This window comes from Podarcis gaigeae, assembly GCF_964106915.1.
Source record: "Podarcis gaigeae genome assembly, chromosome: 15".
NCBI classification, from domain to species: domain Eukaryota; kingdom Metazoa; phylum Chordata; class Lepidosauria; order Squamata; family Lacertidae; genus Podarcis; species Podarcis gaigeae.
Genome location: NC_139692.1, coordinates 7,042,099 through 7,066,181, shown reverse-complemented (window position 1 = coordinate 7,066,181; position 24,083 = coordinate 7,042,099). Strand labels below are relative to the sequence as shown.

Genomic DNA, 24,083 nt, shown 5'->3' with positions numbered 1-24,083 from the left:
CCCATCATCCCTTTCTACTGGCCATGCTGGCTGGGGCTGTTGGGAGCTGGAGACCAACATCTGGAGGGCTACCTGCTCCCCATTCGTGCTTTAGGACCTCACCTTCTTCTTACCTTTCCACAGCGATTGCCACCAGAGTGAAGACAGATGACGAAACAGACATGCCCTGCACCAGCCCACTCATCTTGCAGATGCTGTTGCCGAAAGGCCATCCTAGGAGGAAGTAAGCAGTTGGGGCCCATGAGACAGAGTTCAGCAGACATTAAAGAGAGGCTAGTTTTACCAGCTGATTCTATCTATTTAACATGCAGGTGGTCTCTCTCCACTGTGAAAATCTCGTCACCAATACATCTCCAGCATGGCTCAGTTGCTTTTCAAAAAGTGAGAAGCAGCTTAGAGGAGGTTATGACTTGCACAGCAGCAGGAGAGAATGATGCTTAATCTTTTCCCTGCTGACCATTTAGAAAAAAAGGACAGGCAAGAGACAACATGGTAGAGGTGCAAAAAATTATGCATGGCATCAAGAAAGTGGATAGAGAAAAGTTTTTCTCCTTTCATAACCCTCGTGGACTCCATACAGCTGAATGTTGAAGCATTCATGGCAGACAAAAATAAGGACTTCTTCACACTGTGCATAGCCAAAAACTATGGAAATTCACTCACACAATGGCCACTAACTTTGGTGGCTTTCAAAGAGGATTATGTTATTTTGTGTTTTTATATTGTGATTTTATGTTGTAACTGCCTTGAGACCTGTGGGTATAGGGCAATATGCAAATTTAATAAATAATACTATTATTCTCTACTCAAAGTCCCATCCTTCCAAGCTGCTTTCTGTTTTATCATGATGTCAAGTCAACATTCAGCATGAAAGTGAGGGTTGTATGAATCAGCTCTTACACCATCATCATCAGTATCATTAATAATGATTACATTTCTAAACCACCTTTCATTGTGTTATGGGGTTGGATCAAGGCCAATTGGGTTGTAGCCAACTAAGCTCTATGTAGAGTAGACCCATTAAACCTGTGCCATGTGCATTAATTTCAGTGGGTCTTCTCTGAGTGTGACTAATATTGGATGCAAGTTACCCATTGAAATTTGGAATAAAATGGGGCTGAATTTAAGCCCTGACTAACCTTGCCCCCTTGAATTCCGTGGGAGGTAAGTGCAACCAACTTAGCCTGGGTCCAGCACATGATCTGGGAACATTTCCTGCTTTCCCCATAATAACATAAGAAGCCAAAGGTCCATGTAACCCACAGCAAACCAGGTGTTTCTGGGAAGACTGCAAGGGGCCATGAAGGTGAATTTTCCCCCAGAAACCAAGAGGCTGAGCTTAGCCATCCTATGTCCCCCCACCTTTTGGCTTACCTGTGATCAAATTGTCAACTAGTGTGGTAGGAATACAGAAGATGCCCACCAGCAGATCACTGATGGCCAGGTTGAGGATGAACAGGTTGGTGACTGTCCTCATCCGGCTATTTTTCAGTACAATGAAACAAACCAGGCTGTTCCCAGCCATGCACAAGGCAAAGATGAACAGGTAAGCGACAATGTAGATGGCAGCAACAGGTGGTGAGTGAGAGTAGTATGGGGAATAAGTCATGTTCCTTTTGGCATTTCCCAAGGAGTAGGTTGTTTGGTTAGTGCTGCCTTCAGGGGTCTCCATAGTGTGGCAAGAATTTGGCTCTCACCTGGGAAATACAAAAGAGAAATCACAAGTTAACGTGGATGGTTTGAATAAGGGGAGCCTTTCAGGTACAAAATTAGGATGCACCTGCTGGTGCTACTATTATGAAAGGGCTCATAATAGCGTTTTCATTGCTGAAACAACTGTTGCATAGGCAACGTCCTGCCCTGGGGCCAAACCTTACATTGTCCCATTTTACCTTGTTTCCAGCCTAAACCTCCCCTTGTCTGGCTGAGCCCTGCCACTCTGCAGAGAAGAACATCGGTTGCCTTGGGCTTTTCACAACTGATGTTGAAAAGGCTGCACCAGAGACATACACATACGTAGGGAGCCCATTATGTCACTTCCTGTTTTGCCCATCCCATCCAACACCTGATGAGGCTCCTTCTCTTTCTCCAGAGGGGATAACTGCAGAGCAGTGCTTGCAAGGTGCTTACAGGCATGCAGATCAGTTGCAGGTCTTCTACTGCGATTGCTGCAAGGAAGCGTCATCTTCTCCACAACCTGTGTGCCATCTTGAAGAAGAATGGCCTTGTTGCAGCTAAAAACAAACAAACAAACACAGCAATATTGTGCCCAAATCCACCTTGTTATTCTGTCAGCGATGCATCTGAAAACTGCGGACATGAGAGAGGTGCCCCTGGGTAAGAAACCTGCCAGATTGCAGACAAATAGGCCCAGAGACTTTTAAGCACCTTTGAAGTTGATGTTTGGGTGGGAAGACCTAAAAGGGATTCGCTTTCTGGATTCAACTCATACTGCTCCATACCAATCCTGCATCACCTCTGAGAAGCCCCTAATTCCCCCTGAATCCATCCAGATCTACTGTGCACCTCTATTTCTTATTATTGCATATTAAACTATGGTGTTCATTTAATTGCTTATTGTAACCAGCCCATGTATTGATGGAAATCAATATTTAAACATTTTAATGAATAATTAAAAGTAAACAAAAATGTAAATAGGCCTAATGTTTTTGGTAATAGGTTTTTCAGATTTACACCACCCAGGACTGGCTCTAGGTTTAACAGTGCAGTGGGCAAAGCATCCTCTGATGAACCCCTTACTCTGTTAGTGGGTCCTCACAAGCTTACCGGTTAGTAGCAATGGGCACAGTAGCACTTCAAGCAGCACTGAGTGGCTGGGAGCTGCCATTTTAATTTCCCATAATTCCTCCAAAGTGATGCTACATGGGGGTCATTCTTGGAAATCAACATGGCACCCAGCCACTCTGAGGATTAGGCCATATAGCGTGAACGAGCCCCCAGAGCAAATGTGAGCAAATGGCCTTGCTTCACAAGTTGAGCCTTGGCAGCTGTCCAAGGTGCTGACCCCACCACTGACACTGACCCATGAAGCAGTGCAAATGGGGCAATGGTTTTCTCTGAGAGCTTCTACTGCTGTGGTGTTTAAATGGTTCCTGAAGACAGAGGCTGCATTCTCTGAGGCACTTGCAGGAAACCTGCCACGATATGGACAGCTTAATTTGGAATGCATTGAAATAAGGTAAACAGCTTTTTAATCACCAGGCAAGACATTAATGAGAAAAACAAGAACAAGAGGAAATGCACCCAGGAGTGAAGACTTAATGCCCACCACAACTGGCATTCCATTGCTGCTCTATTTGTCTAATTAGATTAAGTATCTAATGAAAGCAACCGGTCTACAATTATCTGGGGGTGGGTGCCATTCAGTCTTGTAATTATTCTCCTGTTTAATAAGCAGGTGTCAAAAGGGAAGGGGAAGGGGAAGGGGAAGGGGAAGGGGAAGGGAAGGGAAGGGAAGGGAAGGGAAGGGAAGGGAAGGGAAGGGAATCAGATCTCCCCATCACATTTTCCAGGTCTAGAAAAACACATCTTTGTCAAAGGAGTGCTCTTTCTCAGCGGTCGGTCACTTTCTCAGTATTTCAAGGGAAACTAATTTTTGCAAGTGCACAAAAGCTTCTCTCCAGCAACCAAGTGCACTTTCCTTTTCCTCAAGTCTGAACACAGGCAGCTGAGATGAAGCAGGAGCATATAGAAGAACCAAAAGCCTTGCTCTTCTGGCAATATAAGCATTTACCAAGAAGCCTGTACTTCTGCGACCTATAGGGCAAGGTGAAAAGACCAGATATTCAGATGGGGCGGTCTGAATGCCAGCTGCTGCCCCTACTCCAGATTTTCAACCTAAAAACCTGAATTCCATGTCAAGGAAGCGCATGTTCTGAGATCAGAAAATGATTAAGCATGGATAGATTTGCTTATTTAACATAATGTTGTTTTGCTCAGGCTGTTTAAATGGAATATAGCCATGCTGTTTATTAAGCAGATGTCTTGCTGAGCTGATTTGAATTGTCTCTTAATTGCTTTGTACTGTACTCTTGAATCTATTATAAACCATCAAGGCATCAGTTTGATTGAATAGCAGAGTATGGATCTTTAAAACCAACCAAACAAGCATTTAATTACTCCAATATTTTGTGCGATAGGATAGAATGAAATAGAAGGAAGGCTTTAGAGATAGAAATATCATAGTTGTAGTCAGTTAAGATTGACTCAGAGTAAACCTATTGAAATTGGTGGATATAATTTAGTCATCTCTATTTCATCTCAGTGGGTCTACTCTGAATATGACTAGTGTTGGATGCAACCCATAATAATAAACCCCAATCAATTCCATGTTTTACCTTAGATTTTTGAAATGCATTGACTGCTCTTTAAGCAAAGTCAGTGCTTTTCTGTGTGATCTCTGTATTTCTTGTAAGCAAGTAAGATGTTGCAGCAAACCTAGACATTTTGTAAATGCAGGCAGTTCCATCACAGACTCTAAAAGGCAAACACCAGGCCCTTCACAATCGCACTGAGGAAACTGATGGCAACATTTCACGTGCATGTACCCATGACTGAGTGACAGCCAGAAACCCAAACAACTATTCTACACGATCTTCTGCAACATTGCCAATGACCCTTTAGCACACCTCTGAATGATGCACCAGATCATTGATCTCTGCATTCCAAGGAACTCTAAGAGTATACCTGGGATTTTGGGGTGAGAGCGTGCAGCCTGCTCCTCATGACACGATATGTTTGTTTTATTATCCCTGTATGTTTCCAGTGGGAAGGAAACTGGGTTTTTTTCTGACTCCATAGTGCAACACCACATGGAATGTGGCACACGGTTCTGATTACAGCAAATAGACATGAATATTGTCAAACTGGAGAAGGTGCAGAAAAAGACAACCTCAGAAACAGCTTATCCCACCCACCTGCCAAAATCCCTTGTGCAGTGATTCCCAAGCACCTAAAATCCAGCTGGGAACCTTGTGGACCCAAACAAGGCAGGATTGGCATCCAGGGATGTCAATCCTGCTTTCTGTCTGGTTTGGGTAATGTTTGCTGATTAATAGCCGCGTGTGGTTTCAGCAAAACGGGCTCATGGGCCTAAATGGAACCACTGGCAGGTCAACATTGGCCTGTTGACCTCATGCTCACTCCCCCTGCACTAGGACAACAGAGCCCTTCATTCCACTTCAATTGTGCAAAATTTCTGGTCCCCTTCATGAATCACTGCCTTGTTGTGGTGAAGGGGCTTGAATAACTCCAAGAAACTATGAGCTATGCCGTGCAGGGCCACCCAAGACAGACAGGTCATAGCAGAGAGTTTAGAGGTCCAAAGTCACAAGGTGGTTAGATTGGTCTCAACTAGAACCAGGGCCTTTTCAGTACTGGCCCCGACGTGGTGGAACACTCTGTCACAAGAGACTAGGGCCCTGCGGGACTTGACATCTTTCCACAGGGCCTGCAAGATGGAGCTGTTCTGCTTGGCCTTTGGTTTGGACTTAGTCTGACCCTTATGTTTCCCTCCCCTTATGGTTTTGATCTATGGGCTACTTTCAAAATGAGGCTGCATTTTAAATTGCATTTTAACCTGTGTTTTAAATTGGGTTTTTTTCCCCATTATGTTTTTACTGTAATTTTTACTGTTAGCTGCTCTGAGCACGGCTCTGGCTGGGGAGGGCGGGGTATAAATAAAAATTATTATTATTATTATTATTATTATTATTATTATTATTATTATTAGACTAAATGTGATCCACCTGGAGAAGGAACTGGCAAACCACTCCAGTATTTTGCCAGGAAAACTCCATGGACATAAAAAAAGGGAAAGCTTTGACAAGAAAGTAAGAGTTTCCAAGGCATGCTCTGGTTCATGGGGTCACGGAGAGTCAAACACGACTAAGATGACTAAACAACAGAATTTCAGGTATGTCCTGTAATCCTTCCTGAACAATAGCAATGGTCTGGAGGCACCTTTGGTAAAGTAAGTTTGCAGATGGATTGAGATGGGTTTCCTAACTTTAGGTTGGTACCTTATCCTCACCCTTTATGGCAGAGCTCCAACCTGGCCACATTCACACATGCCTTGGGAGTGTCCAGATGAGGCCCCCGCATTGCCTTTGAAGGGCCTCCAGAAACCCTGCCTGGCCCCAAAAGGCAGCTGCAAGAGCCTTAACAGTGACTCATCATTTGGAGCGCATTTTATTCCATTGATTTATTTTTATTTGTGTCAAGATTTATATTGCGACTAATCACTGAAGCCTCAGGGTGGCTAACAAAGATAAATATTTTAAAAACGTGAAACAAAGCAACAGCAGGATTGGAAGCCCTGTAAACAACAACAAAATAGCAAATAAAGCACCAAACCAAAGCAACCAAGGCACTAATTCAAGGGGGGAAAGGAAACCAGTGCTAAAAGCAATCAGATGTCATACAAGGCAGAAACTGAGCTATTGGGGACCCAGGCCCTGCCAGCTCTCCAGCGTGAAGCATCAGGAACATTATTCTTTTTCAATGGTTCCAGTGGGTGGGTGCAAAGTTCCTTTTGCCAAACCACTAAGTGGTATAAAAGTCTGAGAGCAGGCATGAGGCAGCAGTGCAGGGTTGAGGGATCCGTAGTTCTCCATGTGCCTTTGGACTCCATCTCCTGTCGTCCCTTACCACTGGCAATGCAGGCTGGGGCCAATGGGAGTTGGAGTCCCAGCAACATCTGGAGGGTCACAGGTGCCTCATCTCTGATGTAGTGGATAAAGGTAAGTTGTCAGGTAGGGTGAGGAGCCCTTGACTGAAATCTCTCCTATCCCTATCCCCTAGCCATGAACTAACTAACAGCAACTGCCCAGGATGCAGAGATGCAGGCAGAGGCCATTCTCGCCAGTAAGTACCATGGAAGCTCAGTGTTGTTGACTGGCTAGATGATCCAGGTGCAGGCTGCTGATGTTGACACAGTGGCTAGGCAGTCAGAAACTGCATCCGTCCAGTTCTGAGGCTTCTGCCTCACTCCATGGGCGTTCTTGAATGATCATCAGTATGGGTATAAATTTCCTTTCTGCTCATTTATTTGCCCTTCTTCAAGTACCAGATTTCCTAGAATAGGCCACTGCTGCAATAGATCAGCCACTAAGGCTACATCCATATGATCTGTTGATGGGTGATTAACGCTTAATTGTTTGCACAAGTTTGCAGGGAGGGCAGGCAATGTCAGATATTTGCTGAGCATTCAAGCTGATTTGTTTGTGTTGAAGTTATATGATTTTGCATAAGGCAAGTGTTATTCCACATTTTCTAGTTTATTTTCCCTTGCGGGAGTGTGGTTTGTTGCACAAGAGCACCAAGCCAACTTTAACTGAATTTGCTGGTATGTGATTGAATCTCACCCTGAAAGAGCAACAGTCTGAAAGTCTCTGCCCATCTGCAATATGAGGATTCTGATGCTGATCTGTCTTCTAGGGGTGTTGTAAGGATTGTTAAGACGATGATTGCAAAGCACTATGAATAAATGTGCAGAGTTAATTTTCCTTCTTACTGAGTAATTCCAGCATAGTCCCATACATCTGATATTAAAAATGGGGCTTACTGGGCAGATCCATTCCGCTCTTTACCCCAGCTACTCCTTCATTTCCTCCATTGATCCCTCCATGTTCCATTTTGGACTGTAAGCTCCTTGATCATCACCTATCCTCTTATATTCTGTAAAGCACCATTCACATGGCTAGAGTACGACAATAACAGGGATGGTGCTGATGCTGTAACAGAGCCCTGGATTCAGCCATAAACAAATAAACAATATGAGTGAGCTCTCTTTTAAAAAAGAAAATAACCATTAGATTGCGTTCTCTATCCAACCCACGAATTGGTCTAAAGCAGCCCTACATTGATCTGAAAATGTGTTTCATGGTCCATGGAATGGGATTTACCCAAGGCTGGGGGAAGAAGGGAATTGTAGAAACTAAAGACTGGCTGTTATATCCCAAAGGTATGAGAGTAGGCAAAAACAGTTAATGAAGCCAAGGAATATACCATACACTCCCTGTATATAAATAATACAAGGTTTGTTGTCCCCTTTCCTTCTTCTTTGCTTCTCGAGAGACAACTGTTAATTTTGCATCACTTTCAATAACTACTCATCTGCAAGACAGACCCAATTTTCCTGACCTGAAATGTAAAATTTAGAATTTATTTCCACAACATTTCCCCCCTTACCTGCATCCTGCAGTGATCTAGGGATCTTCCTTTGTGGCTGGCAGAGAGAGGAATCAACTTTGCTTCTAACATTCTATGCTTCCATCACTGGAACAACAGATAGGTTTAAACAAACAGCAGCAGCAGCAGCAGCAGCAGCAGGGATCTAATCATGCCTAGTCTGTTTTAGTCAAGAGAAGAACAGTCTGGAGACAGAAGGAGGTGCTGTGCTCCCAGCTCCCATGCCTATCTAACCCACCTCAGCTCCGACTGAATACAAGAGAATATACAGTCCCTTTATAATAAAAGGCAAGAACAGTGATGTCACTAAAAAGCTTCATAACACATATGTGCAAAAGGGAAACATTGATACTACTGCACTGTGCCTTGCTTTCCATTCACAAAAAATAGTATTTGTTGCATTGTTGTTGTTGACATTATTTGGTACAGCCAATTCCTCACTTTTCTTCTTCCCCCACTTTCTTTAAACATATTGCAAACCTGAACCCTTCCCTTATTTTTTTAATTTGGAAGGCTCTCCTCTAATGGAATCCAGCCCTCATACTTAAAAAGTGCCCCCACCCCTAATATAAAATAACAGCATAAAATCACACATCAAGCAATGCATCACCAAACTGCTAGGCAACCCCAATACAGATGATAGTTAGCATGAATCAAATGCCTCCGTAAAGAGGCAGGTCTTAGCTTGGCACTGAAATGAAATTTTGCTCTGTTAAAACAGTAAATCCATTTAGCCTCCCTCACAGGAGCCAACTCCTAGGGGCCAAGGTCCCTTGTCCTCCCCCCCAATAAAATATCTGAGCCCCCCCCCCCATTAAAGGGCACTGCCATTCAGATGGTGTGTGTGCACACCATGTCTTGTGATTGATTCTTCACCCCCCCCCACCACCACCACCACAAAAATTATTCAAGTTGCCACCCCTGGCCTCCCTGAAACTGCTTGCTGCCATGCTACCCTGCAAAACTGAATCCAGACAGAAAGTGTGTTCCACATTCCATTAACGTCAATAAAAAGGCTCACATGCTCATATTTTGGCATTGCAGCCTAGCATCCCTAAGCATACCTGCCATCCTAAGTAAGTTTGTCCCAACCAAGTTGCACTGATTTTAGCGGGACTCAATCCCTGTGAAGAAGTAGGGCTGCAGGAACAAATATAGTAGTTTGTTCTTTGTCATATACACCCAGTCCTTTAAGATACAAAAATAAATGTAATATTAACATAAAGCACCAATAAATAAAGGACATTAAACCAGGTTGGTTGTAAAGGAAAAATGAGGAGGGAGGGGTAAAACCATTTACAGGCCCCTTCAGGTGTTTATTGAGTATTCCTCCTGTTTTTCTTGCACCAAGGTTACACTTCGGTTAAATTATGTCTGGTCCTTATTGAGCATTCATCCTGATTTTATTATGAAGAGGTTATATGACAACGAACATTCACCCTGATTTGCCAGTGCAGTGCTTAACACATTTTCCCATTAATCATTTGTCCCCACCCCACACTTTTCAAGGTAATTCCTCGTCACTTTCCAAACCACCAAGGGTCAATTTCGCCTTTTAAAATACGTATTTCTTATTCTCTCATTGTGAAAGTCTAAAGTTCCTGTATGTGCTTGAATCCCTCCCACAAAATACTGACAGTGTGGAAGCGTAGTCGAATAGCAGAAGAGGCAGAAAGTGCTTAGCACAAATGTTAAACGTTTTACAAGCTTCTTGGGCTCTGTCCAGGGTCCTGAAAGGCTAACCACTCCTATTCTAGGGGATCCTGAGCCTGACTCACTCCTGTCTGCCCTCTGCCCCAGAGTATTTGCCAGATCTACACCCTCCTAATGTACCTGCAGGTTCTGCATCATCAGGAGTGGACAAATGCAACTTTGAACTCTCTTCAAAACTATTATCAGGCTAATGGGAGTTGTAGTCCAGCAACACCTGGAAGATACAATTTGGGCTACTTTTCCAGTCCTTCTAAAAATGCATATACAGTAGTGAATAGACAGAAAGAGATTATGCCTGCAGTCTCTGCAATCTCCACCATTAATTAACTTTCTGTGCAGAGAATCTACAGAGAAGCAGGCAGTATGCAGCTGAGATTCCTTCCAAAAGCAAAGTCTCACAGTTACACAGCAAGAGAGAGACAAAAGGCATAGCTTCTGTGCATACTAAACCAATCATTTAAGGGACAAAGACAGCTGGCATGATCTTTCTTCACATGTTTACTTTCAGAAATTCTGGAAAAGACTAAATTCTATAATGAATTAACTCTATAAGACAGAGATATCCCTGCTTCTCAAGACAAACAATGCTGCAAACTGAAGTTCTGATACCAAATAGACACCAGGTGTTCACAGTGCATAAACAAAGCAGCTCCGAAACAGCAACTTGCAATTGTCAGCAAAGCCCAGTCAAGTTCTCTGTAAGCCTGGTTTGTTTTCCAAGCCAGAATACTAATCAATTCAGGCCTCCAGCTAGGAAGGTACACAGAGGCTGTCAGTTTATTCTTGGCTGTCCTCACAGGATGGTTAGATTCACCCATGCTAAACACTTCACACACAAAAAGGCATGTTTCTTAGGAGTAAGACAGTTTACGGCTTTAGAAATTCGATCACCCTGCTTTTCCACCTCCCCTCCTGTCCATCCTGCAGTTTGCTCTAAGCTTCATTTTGTTTGTTATGCAGGGAGGGAAACACATTAGATGGATGTCAATATTTATTTCTGTATACCGTGTGGGTATCTTCTTTACTGGGCTACAATCCAAGGACCATATGCAGCTCTGGTACAGGTGGAAAGATTCAGAGGCAAAAGTGGGTGGAAGGATGAATATAAATTTCACCTTCTAGGCAACTGGTTATTTCCTACACACAGCTCTCACTATCCTCCATTCAGATTAGCAAGAATCAATACAAGAGTTCAAGGACATCATCCAGCCAGACAAAAATAACTCAAGGTGGATGTAAGGCAGGACCATTGAGACCAGTGAGGTGTGTCCTGGGAACCACTGTTTAAGAAAGTACTTGACAAACTTGAAATAAGTCTACAACAGAGTGGCAAAGGTGATGAGATACCTGAGAACCAAGTTCTGTGAGGAATCATTGAAAGAACTGAGTACGTTTGACCTCAGAAAAATACTATTATGATGCAACATGGTAGCTATCTGGAAATATTTGAAGGGTTGTCACATATCAGATGGGCAATTTTGTTTGGGGTTTTTTTGCTGCTCCAGAGGATAAGATCCAAATCAATGGGTTCAAATTACAAGAGACTAACAATTTTAAGAGCTTCCTGATGGTATGAGCTGCTTGACAGTGGGAAAGACTTCCTTGGAAAGTGGTGGATTCTCCTTCATTAAACGTTCTGAAAGCGAGTTCACCTATATGAGATGCTGCACTAATGAATTCCCTGCATTGGCGCAGGGTTGGATTACATGGCCATTGAGAGCCCTTCTGGTTCTATGATTATATGAAAATCCACTTTGAAGAATGCTTTGGGGAAAACTAAAGACAAGTTGCACTACTCTCATTCTGAATCAGAAGGGGAGGGGAAACGGTCACTGTTCCAGTCCAACGCTAGATCCCACAGAGAAGGAGGTGAGGCTGGTCAAAAGTTGCAGAACCATGGATAACTCCATATGAGCAAGTCACTCCAACAAGGGTTGGGAGCAGCCTGCAGCTTAACCCTCTGTCTCAAGACTACCTCCTCCAAGCTCCACCACCTCATGGAGAAATGCAGAGCTTTAAAGGGCCAAGCACCTGGCCAGCAGACAGACACTCCTCTTCCACTCCACTGCCTCCCTCCTAGTGTGGTCTCTGTGCTACTGGGCTAGTGAAGTGTGGTGGGAGGCATCTAGTTCCTCCGGCTCATGCTCAGAGCTCTGGTCTTGGCACGTGTGAGAATCTGAGCTCTGGCCCTCATAGTCCAGAGGATTATTCTGAGGGCTCCTGTCTGACAGCCAGTAGTCAACCTAGAGCCCTGGACTTGATCCATCTCCTTTACTGGTGCCTCTGTCTCTGCATCTTGGTTGCTGCAAGATTAAGGGGTAATGAGAGGAACTCATCCCCATTGTCAAAGCAACAGGGCTGAGAGTCTCTGTTTTCCATTGTGTGCTATGGCAGTTTAATTGCCACCGTACAGCACAGCTAAGGTGAGAGCATCACTTTGGTTGTCTCAGCAACAGGGTTGCATTTCCTTTCAAAGCTAGGGTCACCCGCACATGATGGGTGTGAACATTTTTCTCTCCTTTCTTAGAACCCAGGGGGGGAAGGAGCAATGGGGAGGGGAAGCCCCCCTCCCCCGTTTCAGCACAGCTCCAGTGAATTAATTCACAAAACATTGTGAGAGATGGTAATTCACATAGCAGTTTCAATATTCAAATGACTGAGTCACAAATGGTCCTTAACAAAAAAAAGAAATCCTAGCAACCAAAATCAGCATTAAAGCAGGTTAGGGAAAAGGTATTTTAAAAATGCAACTGCTTCCCTTGGCTCCTTTGGGTGAAAGTTTTGGATTTGTTGTTGTTGTTTAGTCGTTTAGTCCTGTCCGACTCTTCATGACCCCATGGACCAGAGCACGCCAGGCACTCCTGACTTCCACTGCCTCCCACAGTCTGGTCAAACTCATGCTGGTAGCTTCGAGAACACTGTCCTGCCATCCTGTCCTCTGTCGTCCCCTTCTCCTTGTGCTCTCCATCTTTCCCAACATCAGGGTCTTTTCCAGGGAGTCTTCTCTTCTCATGAGGTGGCCAGAGTATTGGAGCCTCAGCTTCAGGATCTGTCCTTCCAGTGAGCACTCAGGGCTGATTTCCTTCAGAATGGATAGGTTTGATCTTCTTGCAGTCCACGGGACTCTCAAGAGTCTCCTCCAGCACCATAATTCAAAAGCATCAATTCTTTGGCGATCAGCATTCTGTATGGTCCAGCGCTCACTTCCATACATCACTACTGGGAAAACCATAGCTTTAACTATACGGACTTTTGTTAGCAAGGTGATGTCTCTGCTTTTTAAGGTGCTGTCTAGGTTTGGAAAGGTTTGGATAGGCATTAACAAATACGATTCTGTATTATAATATTTACAAATGCTCAGTGATCCTGTGCAGCATGTTTCAACATAACACCAATGCATTTGGAATATTGGAGAAAATAATGTAAAGTGAAAGGTTATTTCATCCATACATGGTGAAGTTGTAAGGTGATTTTAAAAATACTGAGGGGAGGGGACTAGAATAAAACAAAGTGAGAGGTCACTGCATTGCAATAAGACTTCAATGGAACTTTTAACTATCTTTGATGGACCAAACAGAGATCTCCCTGACAAAGACTTGCTGTCATTTCTTTTGGCAGCAACTAGGGAAGTGACAGCATGAAATTGGAAGTCAGATGAGGAAGGTTCACTATAGGAATGAACAAACATGATTTGGCAAATTGATTTACTGGGAAAACTGACTACACACATAAAAGCAACAAGACAAGTAAACACTGTAGATGACACTGTGGTCAAAGGTACTGATTTGTTCCTTGGACAAAATATAATTCTGGCTACTCATGGATCTTTGGGATAAGTAAAGAATGTTATACTAGTTAAATTTACTTGTTGTGTAACAAAAAGTATTAAGATTATCAAGGGTAGTGTACAGCTAATTTACAATGTATGCAAAAATAGGTACCAGTACATTATTGCTCTTTGCTGCTATTGTTAATGGTATTTTTTAATAGAACAAAATATAAATAAACTGGGTTTTTAAATAAGACAATAAAACCCCAAACATCAACATTAATCATCCTAAAACTTACCAAATAATTATCCTCAATACAGTGAATAGAAAATTATTGGTGTGTAGCAGCTACTTCTGGTGGTTACTATGTATGGCTGTTTTTTATTCCAGATGTGCCGAACTGTTAATGATTTTTTTTCAAAAAACACATTTGTCATGCTTTGCTTCTCTGATGTTATCTTAGGCCACTGATGAAGACATTTGGGTCAAAATGTGTTGAAGCATGCTGCTGCCTAGGATTTGGCCTATTAAGGACAGATTATTGGAGTGCTTGTATTCTGGATAATTACTGCAAAATAACATTTTTTTTGTCAATACAAATACTCCAGTATTACATCCATAATAACAGATTTTTGTAAATTTATTATGCCTTTTGTCCTTAACTCGGATTTTTGCTACCGTTTCAGTATTCAGCAGAATATCTGGCGTGTCTGCACAATAGAACCATTCTATTCATTCCTCCCTTCACCTAGTGGGCAGGCTGCAAAATGACATTTCGTCTTCTGGTGAGGCTTAATAATACGTCTATATGATTCAATCTCAGCTTCTCCAAGCATATTATTATAACTAATTTACAGATCCAGATTTAGATAGTGCAAGACAGTGCTCTCCAAGGCCCCCTGACACGCAGAACCATAGAAAATAGGCTGCCGTACAATCTCAGTTGGAAATGAGGACCATTCGCCAGTCTTTGCTTCTGATAATTCATTCCTGGCATTTTCTACCTGGCCAGGTATTCTTACTGCTGCAAAATAGCATTGGCTGATCCATGATGCTCTGGTGCAGCAATGATCTAAAATCTTCCCCAGCAGCTTATCCTCAGGCAACATTGATCAGAATCTTAATAAAGCATCAGGGTTTCATAATGTCCTTGGTGGTTCCATTTGCACTTTTCCTATTAAAAGATTTAATCAAAGTTTATCCCAAGACAGAATGTGACATTTTAGAATGTGGATGAGTGAGGCATTTGACACACCACACCATCAGTTAGTACCCTGAGCCAAGTTAAAATTTTGTGCACATGCAATTGCCAGGCTTTCCTCTCTGTATAATGGTACCCACAGAAGCACCCCTGGCAAGTTCTGGGTGGTCTTAACCTTTAATGCTTAACCCTATGCAGAGAAAGGCAAAGGCTGGGTCCAGGTGCCACAGAAATAGACATCTGAACAGCATAGAAATGAGCCACAGAGAGCTTTGGGACTGCAGGCTCCCTTTCCCCTTTTTTTGTTCAGTGTGGCTGCAAGGAGATAAAAACCTTTTGTCCCCATTCTTTATTTACCATTATTGGAGTTCTGAGTTTGTTTTCAACTTTGTGAATCTATTTTATTCTTTGCTTTTCTAATACCAAGATTACACACACACACACACACACAAACACACACCTGTAGTTCAAATAGCTTTGGTCTGACTTTGCCTGGAAAAGTGGCATATACTGTAAATTAAATGAAAAACATTTGTAAATTGTGTGGTTTCTTTTTTTAAAAAAAAACAAAACCATACCAGCATTTGTTTCATGGTTAAGATCAGGTTCAGGAGAACTTGATCTTGTAACACCAAACCATGGTTTATCATGACATCTGAATTCAGCCTACTGCCTCAAGTCCCATTGAACCAGTGCCAGAACTTCCACCAAGGGATGATTCTTGATTTCACTCAGGAACAATGCACTGTGATTACAGCATGTACTAACCAAGGCCATAGGGCCATCCTTGCTGTTAGGTCGAATGAGGCCATCATCTCAGGAAGCTAATCTGGCCCGTCCTAAAAGGGTGACATTCTCTATATCCCCTCCACAGTTATGGAACTTATTGCCAGTTAGGCACTGCCAGACCACAGCACTACAGCTGAAGTGTGAGCTTTAGCCCATTGAAGGAACTCCAGTTTTTCATGGAGTAGGTCTAGGTTCAATAACTGGCATCTCTGAGTAGGGTTGGGAGAGAACCCTGCGGGAAATCCTGGGAGGCCATTGCCAGTTTGTGTAGGCAATACTGAGCAGGTGGACCATGTGTCAGACTCAGTGTTAGACAGCTTCCTATATTCCTACAGGCTTAAGGAATAAGCTATAAGGCAAGGAAGCATGTAGGTAGTATTTTGCCCAATTGCTCAGTCCAAATTATTTTAGATGTACCTGGCAGTCTTTAAGTTCTGACTGCTCTGGAATGATTCTATGTCTCCATAAATCCCATGAAAAGCATGCACAAACTGTTGTTAACAGACTATCATGTGACACCTTTTTGCACAAAGATATGGACTGTAGCCAAGATGAAGGCTAGTCAGGAAGACCAGAAGGACTACCAGGAAGACCAGTTGGTGCAGATCAAGACATAAATAATTGGAATATTCACAGTTAGCATTCATAGGACAATCTGGGGTGTGCAGTGCAATCCTATTCATGTGTACTCAGAATTAAGTCCCACTGAGTTCAATGGGACTGGCTCCCAGGTGAGACTGCCTTGTGGACTGAAGCCTGAAGGAATAAGTCCAGCTCAGCCCCTACAACCTGTTTTCAAGAGACACCAAAAGCGGGGGAGGGACCTCACTTATTACACAATTTCTTGATTATTCACTATTATAGGGACATGTGCTTGAATGCAGAAGACTGCCCAAGTAGCATTCACATGGAAGGTCAGCAGAGGGCACCAGCATGCTGTGTAAACACCTCTGGATTCTGAAAAATGAAGATCAGCTTAGAAGAAAATGTTACCCGTCATTTTGCTTCCACTTCTTTTTTCAGGAATATAAATGAACAACTGTAAAGGTAAAAGGTAAAGGACCCCTAGATGGTTAAGTCCAGTCAAAGGCGACTATGGGGTTGCGGTGCTCATCTCGCTTTCTGGCCCAAGGAGCCAGTGTTTGTCCACAGAAAGTTTTCCGGGTCATGTGGCCAGCATGACTAAACCGCTACTGGTGCACAGAGGACCATGATGAGTGCCAGAGCGCACAGAAATGCTGTTTACCACCCCACCACAGCAGTACCTATTTATCTACTTGCACTTTGACATGCTTTCAAACTGCTAGGTTGCCATGAGCTGGGACAGGGCAACGGGAGCTCACTCCATCGCGGGGATTCGAACCGCCGATCTTCTGATCAGCAAGCCCAAGAGGCTCAGTTGTTTAGACCACAGCACCACTTGTAATGATCCAGTGCAACTGGATAGGCACTCATTTTTGCTTCTATAAGCTAGTAATTGGGTGAAATTCTTTACCGTTTTACTTACTCCATCAAGGAAAGGCTGGTGCAGGAAATCTGCTGCTACAACATCTTTGATAAGTGCCTATCAAGGCCAACTGGTGCAACTTGCCAAAACCCATGTGATTTGCCTCCACAAAAAGCCAGGAAAATATTTTCAAGTTGCTTCAGCACTGGCACTTGACACCACAAAACTGTAATCATATTAATCCATTTTCTTCACCTCTCTCTTGGCGAGGAGGCACAGAGATCAGGAGAGTATTTCATATGTGGTGATAAAGTTCAAGCATACTGAGCAGAAATATATTCAATGAAATAAGTCTCTTTACAAAACAGACAGTTCACAGTTCAGTTCAGTTCAGTTCAGTACAGCACAGCTTTGCTGACTGTCTTCCATGGGGTACAAAGGGAGGTGCATTCTAAGGAATTAATTACATTTCTACGCATGGCAGCCCATTAGTAGAAACTGGTGGCACAAAACTGGAAAAGCTCGTCAAACATGCAACTTTCTCCATGGAGACAAAAGGCAAAATGGACAGGAGCATTAAGGACGAAACTTACAAAATATATGAAAGCTTTAAATGGAACTCAAGACGCCAACAATTTTATGGAAATAGACTGTCCTTTTTTTACTTTCTTGTCTGGCAATCCACACAAATTGCACCCTCCATCTATGCAGTGCAATGTACGTTGTTAAATACCGGAGCTTTTAATCAGTGTGTGGTTGAAGACTGTACTGTTTTTGATACATATTTCTGCTGATGTACTAGCATAATCTAAAGCTTCCCCTTGTAAAATTGAGTATCAGAATAAATTTAGAAATATGAGAGAGAGAGAGAGAGTTTTCACACTGTAATGCTACATCTGCATGTCCCAGTGGATAACCAATAGATAGAAGGATAGATAGCAGCAGCAATATATGTGATAATGAAGCAAAATATGCAATTCGTGCTGATGTTATTTCACAGTTGTCAGCATCATGCTTCTAAAGAACTATTCTGACCATATTTCCTGTTCCAATAATAAACAGACCTTCTGCAAGAATAAAAATAAAATAAGTACTCAAGATCCATTGCTACTGAAAATGTCAGGACATTTCCCAACAGCAAATGACAGTGACAGATCCTTTTGAGTTGACACATTGCTTAGGCAGTTTCCTCTTCCCTTCTCTATTAGTGACATTTTACCCAGTGTCAGTTTACACCCAAGTTGGCAGAAAGAGGCAGAGCAGAGCATGGGGCTAGTGGAGTCACAGAGATATAACAATTACCTTTCAGATATGAATGCAAACATGTGGCCCTGCTTTCATCAGCCAACTGATGTGCCAAAGGCACAGTGGGGCACACCTACAGATGGCTAGGCATGGACCACACTGGATTCAGAGCCTTTAGGTGGTCTTGCTGACCACCCACTTCAATTCATCCCCTAGGCAATAAATCTCTTTCTTTCTTTTTTAGGTTAATGTTGCCCAGCTATTAGGAACATTAGAGAGAACGTCATTCACAGAAACATCGAGTCAGCCAAACTGTAAGTTTGCCCTGGTACCCTGAATACCCTTTGCACAGCAATGGAGCATGCACATGCGTATCTCAGTGGAAAGAGAGTTTGTGTCATGCTCATGAAGCAGATACAACCACATGCATATTACCAAATACTTTGCATATTTACAGTGCGATCTGGCGAACATTTACTTGGAGCCACAGTAAGTCCCATTGTGTCAATTACAGATAGGTAGCCGTGTTGGTCTGCCATAGTCAAAACAAAAAAAATTCCTTCCAGTAGCACCTTAAAGACCAACTAAGTCAGTTCTTGGTATGAGCTCTCGTGTGCATGCACACTGGTATCTGAGGAAGTGTGCATGCACACGAAAGCTCATACCATTGTGTCAAGTTGGACTCGTTCAATCCTAAATGTGTTTGGACGCCGCAGCATTAAGCTTGCCAACTGCCATAATGAAGATGTTCTTTTATACCACCCAAGCTAAGAACATACATTTCTTACCAGTGTTGCCAACTTCCTTTTCTTTTCTAACTATCCCTGTTCATCTGCCTTTAACTATAGTCTGGCACACAGAAATTAGAAATTAAGCCAGGAAACATTCCTCAGCCAGTAAACAAAACTTTGTTGCTCCCTTTTTCTGCACCTCAAGTGTCTATTTTTACTTATCATTGCATGCGTATCACAGCTTTCCTCCAAGGAGTTCAAGGTGAGCATGGTTCTTGTCTCCACAACAACCCTGCCAGGGAGGTTAAGCTGAGAGACTGTGACTGGCCAAAGATCACCAAGTAATCTTTGATTTGAACTTTGGGGATTTGAACTAGGGTGTTCCAGGTCCTTTTCCAACACTACAGCAAACTACAGCACACTGGTTTTCTTGATGTTAAGAGCCAAGGGTACTAAAAAGGGGGGGGGACTAGTCCCAACACCAGCAGTTAGCCAGTTTGAGCATTGGCTGAAGGTCCCAGAGACTTCATGGGACCAACCCAGCTGAGATTCACTGCCCTCCTCACCAGGCCCTTGGATGCTGCAACAAACTAGCCTCCTCCATATAAATACATTTCTAACCACCACAGGTTATCTTTCGGATTTTGTGTGAGGGAATTCTTAGATACTTGGAAACACAGGCAAAAGCAGAACAAATAAGAAAAAAATATTTTACAGAACAAAGTAGATAAAACAAAGGATGTTATCAGGAAGTAATGTTCTTTTGGGAAACGGTTAACTTATTAATAATTATACTAAAACTAATGGATGTTACAGGCTTCTAAACAAGGCAGTAAATGAATAGCTTCTTTCAAACTTTAGTTGCTTAAATTCAGTTATTACACTTCAGGTAGTTGTTACAGGTTTCCACACTAAATGGAAAACGCTCAGCTTATTTGGAATTATTTTATTTCAGCTCCGTAAGTTAGTTAGATGTTTACAACTTAATACAGTGGTACCTCGGGTTACAGACACTTCCGGTTACAGACGCTTCAGGTTACAGACCTGAAATAGCTAACCCAGAAATAGTACCTCGGGTTAAGAACTTTGCTTCGGGATGAAAACAGAAATCGCGCAGCAGTGGCGCGGCAGCAGCAAGAGGCCCCATTAGCTAAAGTGGTACCTCAGGTTAAGAATAGTTTCAGGTTAAGAACAGGCCTCCAGAACAAATTAAGTTCTTAACCCGAGGTACCACTGTACTTTGGTTCTTAAACAAGGTGGTACTTTCTGTCAGTTACCCAATTACACTCCTGAGGTATTTCTAAATAGTGTAACAGACCCAGAGAATCACCACACCCCTCTTAACTGGTTTGGGTCTTGGGAGTCTTCTCTTTCTACGTACATGAGAGGTACCCAAACACCCCATACTTCTTGACATAACACAAAGTTAAATTGTGGCATTTGCTCCTCCCGCAAGAAGCAGCGACAGGCACCAACTTGGATGGCTTCAAAAGAGGATTTGACAAATTCATAAAAGCTAAAGCTAACAGTGGCGACTAACAGCTTCTACATTCTTAATGTTTGAATGTGAAGGCTAGTGCAGGATTGGGGAACATGTGATTCTCCAGATGTTTTGGGACTGTAATTCCCATCCATCCTGACCACTGGCTGTGCCATCTGGGGCTGATGGGAGATGAAGTCCAAAAATATCTGGAAGGCCCCAGGTTCCCCACCTCTGCACTAGTGAGCCAACCCTACACTATGTTTCCTCCATTCTTGGCTCTTCTTATGTGAGAGAGACTTGGGGAGTGGCCATAAGTAAGGATTTGATTCTTCTACACACCCTCGACTATCACCCCAACAGGTGAAGTTTGACACAATGGCAAGGTCACACAGAAACCAAAGAATGGGAGGGGAGGAGGGGGGAGAAGAGGTGGAGCAAAAGAGTGGCGAGAAGGAGGGGAAGCTGCAAAATCTGACACTGCATGGGGTTCACAAGTGGTTCCAAAGGCCACCCAAACTTTTCTTAGGAGAAGACAGGGAAGGTGAGAACAAAGAAGCAACAATAAGAGAATGAGATGAATTGGGGGGGGGAGCTTTGGTGCAGGGGAGGGGTAGGAGAATGGAAATGTCTAAAAACGTGAAAGAAAGGGGAAATTACGAGGGACATGGAGGAATGCATTACAAAAATTGAGAGCAGTAGAGGACTCAATGTGCATAATTTTTTTGTTATTCTTTGAAGGAGAACCACCTCAAAATGATTCACAGGTGGTATTTAACTCTGAGTAGGCTTGCTAAAATGTATCAGTCTGAATCAGGTAAGTCCTGGAGATTCAAAGAGGCAGAGGAAATGTTTTTTCACATGTTGTGGACTTGTAAAAGGATAAAAGAGTATTGGGAAATAATCCATAATGAATTGGGAAAAAATGTCTAAAAGTACATTCCAAAAAAACAAACAACCCAGAGTCTTTTCTGTTGGGGATAAATCAGACTGAAATTCTCATGTGTTAGGTCATTTATGTATGTTACTACTGCGGCCCGTGTTTTGTTAGCCAAAAATGGAAAACGAGCAAGGTCCCAATCAAAGAAGAATGGCAACTTAAGTTGACAGGATATGAACAACTTGCAGACTTAACATAGAGAATAAGAGAACAAGAAGAACATATGTTTAAAGAAGATTGGAAAACGTTTATTGAATATATGGGAAATAATTGTGTACAGCTGAAAATGCTGGCAACATTAAGATAAATTCAACAGTGTAAATAAGTTTTGATGGATGCAATAATAGAATACTGGTATAGTTTTTGTAAAATATGCAGGGATTTATGATATGTAAAATGAACCATGGAAAGAGAAGGGAAGTCACTGATATCTAAAGGATGTAAAATAAGTATTTTAAATTGTGAAACAGAAAAGTTAATAAAATATATATATATGAGTATAAAGCCTGTTTTCAGAGCACAAAAAGCCAGATTTGCATAAAATTTGCATGCACTAACCTCCCTGTGTAGGTGCATATTTACAAATACTGTACCGTAGTTGCTATAATTTAAATAAAACCCCTAGAGGTGCACTCCATTGTCTCTTGAGGCAGACCAATGCCAACAACATCACTTTGGGGATTACTTATAACCAGATGACCTGTGTGTCTGCTGTCCATTGTTGATGAGCTCTCCTTGCTCTTCCTTCTTATAGTTCATTGTTGAACTTGGACTGGAAAGCCCTTCAAGCAGATGACTCTTTTAAAGGCTGCCCTTTGTAAGGTAAAGGTAAAGGGACCCCTGACCATTAGGTCCAGTCGTGGCCAACTCTGGGGTTGCGGCACTCATCTCGCTTTACTGACCGAGGGAGCCGGCATACAGCTTCCGGGTCATGTGGCCAGCATGACTAAGTCGCTTCTGGCAAACCAGAGCAGCGCACAGAAACGCCATTTACCTTCCCGCTGGAGCAGTGCCTATTTATCTACTTGCACTTTGACGTGCTTTCGAACTGCTAGGTTGTCAGGAGCAGGGACCAAGCAACGAGAGCTCACCCCGTCATGGGGATTTGAACCGCCGACCTTCTGATCAGCAAGCCCTAGGCTCTGTGGTTTAACCCACAGCGCCACCCGCGTCCCGCCCTTTGTAAACTAGGACCCTAATACAACTATTAAAAGTCCTGTCCCATTTTTTAGGTGTCTTGACATTCTAGCACAATAGGAATGAAGGAAGCTTATCCCAAGTCAGACCACTATTCCAACTCAACATTGTCTACACTGACTTGGAGAAGCTCTCTAGGGTATCAGACAGGGGGCACAGACAGACCTACCCAGGGACTGAATCCATGATCTTCTTCAGGCAAAGCAGATGTGCAATCTATACCCTGCAGGTAGGTGCGGTTTTCCATCATGAGCAATGTCTCCGTGTAAGTAAATCACACATAAGTTGAAGGTCCTCCATAACGCTAAGGTAAGTCTGTGTCTATTGCTCCCTGCAAATTGGGATTTTAGAGTTAACAATGTGCATCATGGGGACAAATCAAAAGTGAGCATGTAAGAGTGTGGGCGGGTGCTATTGTTTGCTATTTTTATTATGTATTTTGTGTTTGACAATATGACATCTCTCGCTACCTATAAAGGGACTGCTCACAGGCGCAGACTTTGTCTGGATAAATATGATAATATATGGAAGGATTTCATGCAAAATGTAGTTTATTAACATTTACATAAGTATTAGGATAATAACACTATACCAATTTATATAAGAATGTATGGGAATATCATATATTGCATTTTTGCTTGTATCTATATTTATAAATATCTATCATCTATATCTTGTATATGTATCTTTTTATTTTTTATAATTTGCATTTATGATTTTTAATTTCATACATTTCAATAATTTTACAATTAAAATGATTTTGAAACTCGACTTCCTTCCTCCTTTCTGCAGTTCCTTGAATGTAATTTTTATATTTTCTGCATATTCCAAATTAACTTAATCATTTATTCATCTACTTTAAATGTATACTCTTATGAAACTGCAGATTATTACAATAATCCTGCCAATGTTCTTATCTGTTTACAGTTTGTTGGTAAATATTCAATAGACCATTTCCATTCTTTTATATGTATCTTTGGGTTTTTTCTCTCCCCCTCAGCTTTCCTTCTTTTTTCTGTATTTAAGATGTTTAAAGTCAGATTAGAAGGAATGAAAAATATTTTTTCTTTGAGAAGATCGATTTTGGAAAACTGTTAAAATGATATATAATGAAATTCAACCAGGAGGATTTGAGGAAGTCACTTAACAATGTTACCAAGATTGGTTTAATTATAAACAGGATGTTTGTATGTGTTTGTTTTAATTTTTTTGGAAAATTAATTTAAAAAATTGAATAATAATAATAATTTTTAAAAAGTTGCACGCTGGAAGCCAGAGGCGGGTCCTGAGTCTATGCCAGTTTGAGACCATTCTGGTGCAAACGACACCGAGCTAGGTGAACAACGGCGCTCCCAGTGC

General features: G+C 42.3%; 1 protein-coding gene across 3 annotated transcripts in view; it reads right to left on the bottom strand.

Annotated features, from left to right (window-relative positions):
- LOC310832128 (neuropeptide FF receptor 1-like) overlaps window positions 1–24,083 on the bottom strand; it is a 32,482-nt gene that overhangs the window by 3,620 nt on the left and 4,779 nt on the right. Inside the window, exons 2-5 of one of the 3 annotated variants that reach the window (XM_083713690.1) lie at window positions 8,212–8,298; window positions 1,893–2,234; window positions 1,375–1,697; window positions 114–213 (exon numbers count right to left, since the gene is read on the bottom strand). In XM_083713690.1, coding sequence (XP_083569816.1) covers window positions 114–213; window positions 1,375–1,672 — 398 coding nt within the window. In that variant the 5' untranslated portion in view covers window positions 1,673–1,697; window positions 1,893–2,234; window positions 8,212–8,298. Of the gene's footprint in view, window positions 1–113; window positions 214–1,374; window positions 1,698–1,892; window positions 2,235–8,211; window positions 8,429–24,083 lie in introns of those variants that run through there. The other 2 variants (XM_083713688.1, XM_083713689.1) reach the window with 2 other exon arrangements.